This window comes from Glossina fuscipes, unplaced genomic scaffold (assembly GCF_014805625.2).
Source record: "Glossina fuscipes isolate IAEA_lab_2018 unplaced genomic scaffold, Yale_Gfus_2 0, whole genome shotgun sequence".
Taxonomy (NCBI): domain Eukaryota; kingdom Metazoa; phylum Arthropoda; class Insecta; order Diptera; family Glossinidae; genus Glossina; species Glossina fuscipes.
Window position 1 is genome coordinate 36053544 of NW_023998414.1, and position 11352 is coordinate 36064895.

The 11352-nt window shown below is 33.2% G+C and overlaps 1 protein-coding gene across 1 annotated transcript in view; it reads right to left on the reverse strand.

The window, feature by feature from the left end:
• Nucleotides 1–10797, reverse strand: part of LOC119644329 (zwei Ig domain protein zig-8) — a 103127-nt gene extending 92330 nt beyond the window's left edge. The window contains exon 1 of the mRNA XM_038043875.1: nucleotides 9534–10797. Within this exon, the coding sequence (XP_037899803.1) occupies nucleotides 9534–9579 (46 nt within the window). The 5' untranslated portion in view covers nucleotides 9580–10797. The remainder of the gene's footprint in view (nucleotides 1–9533) is intronic.
• Between the last annotated feature and the right edge of the window lie 555 nt (nucleotides 10798–11352).

Genomic DNA, 11352 nt, shown 5'->3' on the forward strand with positions numbered 1-11352 from the left:
TGCGTAAGTAACGGACTATATCTAGGTAGCTGCTCTAAATTTTCTACACGATATCTTAACTGATCAAGAACTAGTTATATACTTCTTATATTCTCATTGGTACATTCGTAGAAGCATTTGACTGCAGCGATTCTATAAAGCGGTTAGCTATCATCACGTAGGTCAACGACGGCTGCTGCAAGCGGATACCTTGCATAAGCACAATTATGCCATTGAAGAAGCCATATCCAGAAGCCAGATGGTCCTTAGTTCCTTCCATTGGTCCGGTGTTTTCTCGCCATGAAATCGAAGACTGGAACCGTCAAACTCTTTGAAGTAAAGTTAGATAAATATGGCAAGTCATCTTTGCATTTTAATGTATATGCCGGACGACAGATACGTATTAAAGCTGTGCTACCTTTAATCTCAATATACATATATATATATATGATATCATAAAAAGGAACATGACGAACAATGCTGCGGATTGGCGTAATATGAACAAACCTTCCTGCGAATCCTGTGCTCTTGGCACAAATACAAGAAGCGAATCGAACCATAAAATTCAGCATAGCTTGCAACACGTTTTTATTTTCATTAGATTGATTTCTTGATTTTATATTCGTACAGGATTCGCTTAAACTATTAAAATGTACTCTTTTACATATGGAAATTACTTATAAATGCTACCTTTTCGCAGTCAAGTCAATCATAAATTTCAAAACTCTTTTACCGATATCGAGAAAAATTTCATTTTCTCAGCTATGTCATTAGGTGGCGTCATCGCATATAGAGACATAACGAACTAATAGGTGCTTCCATATGAGCTTGATTTGAAAAGTAACGTAAATGTTTACGTAGGTAAGGTAAATATGAAGTGCGCCCAGATCGTTTATCCAATCGTTTACAAATGCCGCAATCAATGAAAATTTCAGCATATTACCTATCCATTGACGTGAAACTGTGGAGGTATTTAGAAATTCAACTTAAAAAATATGTAAGCGTCTTGCATTGCGTTACATTGCGATGTACATTATCCATATATGCGTGTGTAGCAATAAAATGCTTTGCTTAACAAAATTTATTTACTTTGCAGATATATGCAAATGTGAAAAAATTTGCTGCTCTCTGCAACATCCTTACATAAGCATTTAAATTATATATTAAATGTTTGAAAAAAGATGAAAATCTAGTTGACGAATACGACGAAGGGTAAGTCAGACCAATACGCTTATAGACCAATTTCTTCTCTCAACTTTCTTGTTTGCTTTAATGCTGCACTTGGTTTTTTGTTTTTTTTTTTCAGAAAAATGTCACTTTTCGTACACGACAGATTCTTAAAAAATCAACTGACGAAGAAAGTCAGAAAAACTACATCAAAATTATAACGAACTTGCTTGTACTGGCTGACGACGCACACAATAGTTAGCATGCAATGCTTACTAACTATTTGAAATTGTATTAAAAAATTCAAAAAATTCCAAAAAAAAAAATAAAAAAAATAGATATATATATATATATATATACATATGTGTGTAAAGCAAAATAAGAAAAATAAATAAGAAAAATCTGCGAAAGAAAGAGCATTGCTTGGCTTACAAAGGGAATAATAAATTTTACATTTGACACAGCTTGCGAATGCGTCAGCACAGCACATGCCTAATAAGAGAAAAAATGCGCACTTGAATATTATAATAACTTTATCGTACCGTTTGTAACGTTTAAGTCAACGAGTAGACGAGTCTTTGCGACGACCATATGGCCTTAAAACAGTTTTGTTGAACTCTAGACTTGTGGAAAGGGGATGAAAGCGATATCACGATATTCGCCTATTAATATGAGAACACTTGATAGACGAGCCATAGATAGCCATATCAAGTTTAAAGTAAACCTGCTTATTACGTATGTCAATCCTAAATGAACTGAGAATTTTATAGAGCGGAATTGTTTTTTTTTTTTTATAAAAATCATATCCACAATAGGTGCACTCAAGTTACGATTTAGAGAAGGATCTCGTTTTCTAATTCAAAGAATTTTTATGTCATTACGTGTCCGCGTGTGTGCGTGCCGAGCGAGGGGAATATAAAAATTTTAGCGTCGCTTGAAACGATTTGTAAAAAAATTCAATACAATTATTATAATAAAATAAATTATGCATATTCAATTCATAGCATATTACTCAATAAGTTCGTAGGATGATATACAAATAACGCCAAGTAAGACGTATTCATATAGTTGATCTTGTAAAGCAATGAGAAAAATACGAAAACTAAAACAACTATAACTTTTAAACTAATGACCGGGATGTTATGAAATTTTGACGATCGTACGGATTTGTCTTAAATCATATTACGTCTTTATATCACCCTACGACCTTATTGACCAATTTTTCATGTATATTGAAAACAACAGAATTGAAACGAAAAAAAAAAAAGAAAAAATCAAAAATCTTGAGCTAATTTGTCGACTATTCTTACTGATGACTTGAGCGGGCAATGAGTTTTACTGATTGCCTAAAATCATTTCAATTAATTCAAATTATAAACACTTTCAGATAAGTATGTAGGCAATGCATATGTAAACCATATTTTCGGATATATTTTTGATTTATTTGCTAGTCACTGATTAATGACTTCGAAGGTCGATTCGTTTGATGGATTCAAAAGAACTCCGCTTAATAATCCACCATATATTTTGACGGACGAAGGCCGTAAATTCGTATTAATTTTTCCGCTTTTTTTTTTTTTTAAACATACCGTCAATTACTCGCAGAGATTTTTAGGTCGCTTCTCTTTCAAATTCTCCTCACTCAGACCCTCTACTTGTATTTTCTACTTGTATATGTAAGAAACCCCACCGCCATCCATGACTTTTTGAAAACTTTGAGAGATGCCTTCGTTAAAGAGGATAACTTCCCTGTCTTTGTCAAGTTAGTTTTCTCGATTCTTTTGGACTCTCAACATTGACATGGTATTCTTCTTCTTATTCTTCTAATGTTTAATACGTTAAGGGATATCACAAATCTGGATTGGATTTCATGCAAGTCTTGCGAATCTTTATTCAACAACTGGTGACAATCATTTCTCTTGCGTTCTTCTAGACATAATACGTGATTTAATTTTTCATGTGTGATTGAAATTTTTATTTTTATTAAGTCATATTATTATAAAATATGTTATGCCCTGGCAAAGACGTGAACCAATAGGAAAAACATAAATGTGGAATAAACACGAAGGGCTTAGCTCTACGCCAATTAATTGAAGAACGTATCTATAATCAGGAAGTGGCTTTTCTTTTACCACCATCGACCGGTACCGGTTGACTAGAACATTTTATTTTTTTTTATTTTTTTTTTTGGTAACAGAAATTCATTTCAGAGAGTCCAAAACATTTACATATATATATATATATATTTGATTAATAAGTTATTCTGCGTTTTCTGTCCGTCCATGCATGTGTTGTGTTACCTCTTACACTCGCACACAAAACTTAAAAAGAAAGCAGGGCTTTTGAAAATGCCTCTGCTGATCCAAAATCTCTAAATTGATTTCTATTGAATTCTACATAAGAGATTTTCATGGGAAAATTTAAATCGAATTTGTTCACATTTTATGAACATTGCCGAAACGCAGAGTGGTTATATAAGGTTATTACAAACGGAATGACAGCGCTGAAGTATCCTGTGATAGTTGCGTTTAATAAAACAAGTCAAACTTTTAACCCCAAAATTGTTGTTGTATGATACGCCACAAAACAATTTATGGTTCTAACCATAAACCAGGACATATCACTGCATTATGTTATAATACATGTATTATTATATATGTATGTATATGTTTAATATATATATATGGACGTATAGCTACGCATAAACGAGCTCGTAAACTTCACAATACATACATATATTCTTTCTGAAAATGTTTTATATCTATATATATATAAGAGTTTATTGCAACTACACTGCACCGAATATAAAGAACAAAAAAAAAAAAAAAAAAAAGAAAAAGGGGAAAAAAACGGTTGTTCTTAACTTTACTATAGATAAAGAGTTTAGTGGCTTTGAAAAGGGAAACTGTGATGCATTTTCCACCGATGCAGATAGCGATAAATTCTATTCTGTGTCTTCATGTTTTTCGTTTTGTCTTTTGATGGCAATGCCTTTGTCTCTTTTCAATGAACAACATCTGTTGCATTTGTTGTGTTTTAAGTTTTTAACTTTGTTTAGTGACTCTTGCAGCTGTTACTTAATAATTATTTCGAGCATAGACAAAACAAACATAAAAACCGTTGAAAAGTTTAAGCTTTTCAGTTAATAAATAATTTACTCTATACTCGAAATTTTTATAATTGAAAATTACTCTCGATGCAAGCAGATAGAGAAACTTTATAACGTTTCACTGATAAGTTAAAGATCTCTCAACTGAATTAATTTCTTTCATCTCATACTCTATTTCATTCTTCGCGACAATGTATTCTGCAATGCAAGCAAGAGCAAATTCAAGTGCAGCTAGTGAGCTTCGACTAATACAATTTGTAAAAACTTATTAAAGTCGTTCAGTCAGCCAGCAAAGAATCCATCCTTCGCAGCAATTTGCGAAATTTCAAGTTTTAATTCATCGTTAAAATCTTTCAGAAAAAATGTTTATTTTAAGGAGTGCTACGACCGGCCAAATATTCAATGCATGGCTTAAGCGAGGTAAACGCAAAAAAGTTCAACTTAAAGACAGAGTGCACGTAAGACAGCCGAACAAGTTATTTTATTTTCACGTTTCACGTTTTGAAGCTGTGATCTATCAAGTCTCTAGCAAGAACAATGGGGATAGAATAGTGCGGTCGATTTAAGAGTGTATACCTTTTATGAGAGCGGTCCTTTATAAAGGAGCAGATCCAAAACATAAGTCGATGTAATTCAAAATTAACAAAATAAATCTTCTTCTTGTCCAGGTACTTATTATTGTTCACCTATTTCCACCGCAAGATACGAAAAAGTAACGATAGAAAATACTACCACGTAGAGTCTGACTTCGTACGTGTTGGACTCCAAGCAATACACTTACCCATTTTAAAATAATAGTTAAACACATACTCTGCACACATTGTCCCATCAGAAATAGAGACAATGCCACACTTTAAAAGGTTTCGGACACATATCATAATCATAATCCTAAGGCAAAAGGGACCAAGTCAGCCTGAAGACTGGAATATATTTCATACAATAAGGCTTGTATACAAGCGAAGGGGGTGATGAACCATTTACTAATTAAACGGAGCTAAAAAAAAAAATTTCGTTTAGCAAGTGTTTCTTAAATGACTCTGCACTGATTTAGAAGAAAAATATTTTTTTGGAAAAGTAAAAAACATGACTGCATAAAATAAAGAACAAGTAAAAGCGCTCTAATGGGTCACGGCCCACTATTAAAGACGTTACACCACTACCGCCTAATACAGGTATTCATAAAGTGCTATATGGGAAGTGATGGGAAAAGTGCTTCGTTCCCTATCGTATTCGATAAAGTTCGTCCGAGGACCAAATTTCATGCAAACAGCTCAACGACTTCAACCTATAAATTGAGCAGAACGAAACAAGACAAACGGACGGAGGGAGAAACAATCTAAAATCGATGAAATGAATGATTTTGAATCAATCGATATAATGAAAGATGGATCTATCTCAAGTCCTTCCACGAGTTACGTACAAATCCGTACAAATTTAATATCCCCTGGTACCAACCACAAATGGTTTAGATTATAAAAATAAAATAAATAAATAAATAAATAAATAATAAAAAGAAAGCATAATCAAAAGGGGCATTGCTTTCATTTTTCTGTTGTGAAATTTTCCTCTGGTATGTCATACGTATAAGTGACAGTCCAATTATACTTATCGCTTGAACTAATAAAGAAATTATCAAAACAGTTGAACAAATTTCATTCTTTCCCTTTGTATGTGTATTTTATTTATTTATCGTTGTTGCTTCCATTTTGTTCAACTCCACTTACTTCATATGTCCCGTTCATTCATTCATTCATTCATTTCTTGCTTACTTACTTACCGTTAACTTTTACATATTATGCATTTTATCTGTAACGCATATGCAACAATCTTTATGGTTCTATATGCATCTGTTATGAGTGAGTGATATGTAAAATAAACTTTGGTAAACCGCAAGAGATTAACATTTTCACCGCAAACTATTTCTTTAAGTTTTCTTTCCCTAATCGACATTGAATATTAATATCATATCAATGTACGAAATAATTTTTTTTTTTTTCGTATTAAACATCGAGAAGATAGCGCAGGAACGAAAAATTTAATTACATCGTAAAAAGTAAGAACAACATAGTCGGTCGTTACCGAAACCTTTATACCCATCATCCTGATACGAAACTCAGAAGAAAAAAAACAACAACAACAAATTTTTCATATTCTACAATATTCGGTGGGCGCGGCTGATTTTTTCTTTACTTCAGGAAAAAGTGAAAATTTATATGGTGTATGTGTTGTACTCTATGAGTAACAAGGAGAACAGACGGAGAGCAAAAGGCATATTATAAAAGCCATGTTATATGGGCATTGGGGGGACGTGTTGTAGGCGTATTCTTTGAAAACTTTTGGGAGATATTTTCTTCTCGCTGCTCTACGCGGTCCTTTCGCTATGTGAAAGCAGATTTAAACTGATACGGTTACCGTCACTGGTCACGAGCCGGGAATGATTTCGGTGGTATTTGTGGTTTAATTGATATGGGACCGGCTTTGCTCTTCTTATCTCTTAAATCTTGTCGACTTCAATGTTACGTGTCGGTCTTTACGACACTTTATTCCTTGAAGATTTGTTCATTACCATACGAACTATCTACTGTTTGATCGGCTTAGCTTGCCAAGTAGGCCTTATATCGGGATTACCGCTTCGATCAGTTTACGGATTCAACATATACTTTTATTATAAAGCGCATAGTTAGAAATTGAATATTGTAGTTTATAATGATTTGCTTTGTCATGCTGAGTATTGTAGTTAATTGAATAATCAAATACGCGATAGAAGGCTAGATTCAGATAGTCTCGTATTGGTATCAAGAGTTGTATTAGCTTAGTGTTTAAGTTCTGGTTCCTTTTGTACTTGGAATTGGTTTTTGTAACCAATTTTTATAGACAATAAATAAGCGTAAGTCTACAATAGTTATTTCACATAAAAATCGATTGTAGCAAGTTTGGATCTATGAGATCCTTCTCACATAAATTTCATGTATACAGGCCTGTACAGGGTAGAAGAAGATTTAATTTCATACTCTTTATTCGATAAGGAAGATATCAAAGGATATATTAGGCGGACTGGTAGATCTATAGTCAATCACTCATAGGTCAGCTTTGGTCGGCTATAGCGGACATATTCGCTTAGGATAGTAAATATGAAGAAATTCTTTGTAAAGCAAACATAATTTTCGTACCTACTTATGAATGAATATCGTCCAGTAAACCATATACGACAAGCATTCACATATACAAATGCCTATGAATTCGGGCGTAGCGGCGCCCAGCGTAGGGATTAAATGACCAAGGTGCACTAAGTAGCGAATTCATTTTGTTGTTCATTTTCATTGCCTTTCGTATCGTATAATCTAAGTCAAGTTCAAATTTACGACATTATAATAAATGCTTTTTCCATTTTTTCTCCTTTTACTTCGTTTTTTGTTTTTGGCAGACGCGATATCGATATACAGGAAAAGCTATGGACAAAAATATAGCATAAATCACGAGAATTCTGTAATAATTTTGTCTTTTGGTCGTTGGCCAAAGCAATAAAACAAATGGAAGTGAAATAAATTGGCAGCAGCAACAAAATTTGGGCAGATCTTCTTAAAGATAACAGGTTTTGTTTTGCATTATTTTGCATACACACAAAGGCAAATGAATTAATTTTTTATTTGATTAGAATCCTAGAACGTAAGTAAAACAAGGCTACCTGAGTGACATTTACAAAACAATTTTCTCTTCATGTACATATATATCAATATTTTTGTTGCAAGTAAAGCGTAAAACCAAATTCCATATGCTTCAGAACCTCTCAAAGAGCACCAAAGTCTATCAAATGATTTTCGGCGAGAATAATTCGAAAATTCTACTTTTAAAATCGCTTAAATCATTCTTTTATTCACCGACAAAGACTTCTCTTAAAAATAAAGCAACAAAGTAATTATTTCTGTAGATTCATTCCTCTTTAAGAGCTCGATATGACCCAAGTTCCATAAGCGCACATTAAAGTGTGATATGAGAACAAATGTGAAAGGATGGAAATTAATTCAAGCACACAATTCATTTGACATATTTTGCGATAGATGTTTTAAATTTCAATTAAAATTCAAATTCATTCAAGTACCATTATCTACTGTCATACGATCATATATAAATTGAAGGAAGACAAGTTATATTCAATTTAAAGGGCTTCATTCTTTTACATTTCTATTTCATATACGAAGCCCCTATTAATCAAATTTTCAATCTTGGCCGGCATTAACGTGAAAAGGATTTCCCCTAACATTGTGAACACAGGAAAAAAGTTAAGCAAATAAATTATGCGTTCAACTCATTTTGAAATTTCCCACTATCAAGATGCTGGCGTCAAATTTGAAAATCTTTGTAATTGGCTCAAACGCTCTAGTACGATTACCAGAAAATCATACGATTTGTAGGAGTCTGAGGAACACATTAATGCTGGCCAAGATCGAAAATTTGATTTGAAAAGGCTTAGTGTAAGGCTTAGGCTTATACTACAAAGTCTTATGCGGGGGATAGCGGATTGTGAAAAATGGAGCAAAACGATGCACAAGTTGGCAGAGAAAACTTATATGGCAAACAGCTGGGGCCTATGGATCCATTCTCATCATAAAAAGTAACACATTGTTTGATGTCGTACGAAAGCTTGTTTTTTTTTAACAGATTGAGTATAAAATGTATTTTGTATTCATTTACATAATACGCCAAATTGATATCTTTTCAACAACAACAACAACACGATCTATATGATGAACAACACAAAACTACTTGGGCATATCGTGAACAGACGAGATACCGGAAAAACTTAATACAGTTATGGTAAAAGCATAACTGCGATCATACACAAAAATAACTGAGGCATTGTCATAGGGTGGAATCCATGAACCGATTTAACTAATTTTGAAACTTAATGCAACATAGTGGAGGAAAAAAGTTCAAAACACATTTTTACGGCACTTGTGTTTGTGAGTTTGTGGCAGTCGTTAATTATGATAGCGGACAGACAGATAGACAAAAATCGAATATATCTTACTTTTCATTGTTCATTGTAAAATGCAAAGCAAATGTAATTAATTAACTTAAATTGAAACTTAACATAAACGTATATTCATTCACATCCGCGCAGACAATGCATGCAAGCTTCCTCTTATTCTTTTTCGCTCTCTCTCTCTCTCTCTCTCTCTCACTCTCACTCTCTGTCACTCTTTCTGTCTATGTCGTTAAGGAGTAGGTGCGAATTGATAAAATTTAATGAAAATGCAACAAGACTTGTTTCACTTACCCGCATACATAAGTAGCGTCAATAAATTCAACAGCCAATGTGTCATGATGATGCGCTAGTTGTTATGGCTGTTGCTGCAGATGTTGATTTGCTGTTTGTGCTGGCGTTTATTTTTGTTTTTTGTTTTTTGCTTTTTGTTTGTTTTTGGTTTTTTTTGTTTTTCTTTTTCTCTTTTTCTTACTTATTTTTGTACGCCAATGCTCTACTTATAGTTGATATAAAACAAAAAAAAGCAACAAAAAAAAAAAAAAAAAAGAAAAAAAGAAAACGACAAACTTATGCACATCTCTACTCCGAATGTTGCTTTACAGGAAATCCCGGATATTCAGTGTCTCCCGGCTCTACTCCATCGTTTGTTTTACACTTCCCGCCCCTAACAAGCGCAGCAGCGTCAGGCCTTGACTGGTAATCGTGGTGTGAAATGCGAAAATGTCTACTGACACTGATGCAAAATATATATATAAAAACGAAAATGAAAACGAAATGAAGAACGAGAGAATGAAACGAAGCCAAAAGAAACGAAACTATGTCCACGTACAGTTGACGCCTAGATGATAATGTAGAACTCAAATCTTTCGACTACCGAATGAATGGAAAACTTTTTATGCAATTTATGGAATATGTCTTTGCATATATCTACACTTTCTATATGTGTGTACATATGTGTATATATATGTATGCATATACATATATTTATATATGCAAATATATATATATATATATATGTACTAATATATATATTGAAGTCTAGCATACAGAGGACGGCGATGATATTATGACTGTTCGTGTCAGTTTGTTTAGCAAGCCTGTGTATGATATATATAAAGCATCCAAACACAAAGAGCAGACAGAATATCTTGCATGAAAGAAAAAAATGATGAAAAAAAACCGCGTCACATATTCACACAAATTCATGTACACGCAAATGACTATTTAAAGGCGTAAACTTATTTCCGTTAACGTTGAAATCAAAATATATTAAATCTATGTGTGAACTGTATACGGATATAGGTATGAACATATATACGGTATGGCACGTAGTTTGGCAGCATTACATAGTTCATTAACTTTTCTTGCATATTTCATAGGTACATATGCATGAGCAAAAATTATGCTGTACATAAATTATAGGCAGAGGCGTTTAACAAGTCGCATCATTTCACAAATTCACACTTTTAATTACTTGGCTTTTATTGTTTGTTGTTGTTGTTAACTTAAGTTATTTGCGCCGTTTCTTGTTTTTTTTTTTTTTTTAATGTCAATTTATTTTTTATATTTTTGTATACTGCAGGCGCGAAACCCTTTCATTTAATATGATTATGTTTTATCAATAATTTTAATTTATTTCACGTGTTACCGCTTTAATTGGTGTCAATTAACAACGAACTTACTGCCGTACGTGACATTAGTTCCCGGCATCCTCTCCGGTTCGTAGTTGAAATTTCATATCTGTTGCTGCTGTTTGTCGTTGATACCGTTGACAGCGTTCGCGATAACCGTCTTCCATTATTATACACTTTCTTCCTCTTATATAATACTCTATCAGTTGTTATTATTATTGTTGCCTGTTGTTGCCTGATGCTGCTGTTCCTATAGTTGCTGGTCTTGTTGTGCGATCATTTTTCAGCACCTGTAACGATAACAAAAGCGAAAATTTTCTTTAAAACTCTTTTTGTTTTTCATTTTTCTTTTTGTTTTTATCATAATTTGCCTGAAAGTGCAGAGTGAAAAGCAAACGATTGTCCATTTCTTGCTAATATGTGTGTTTGCGTGTGCATGGGTTAACCGCATTTTAATTCATTTCATATTTTAACTTTTG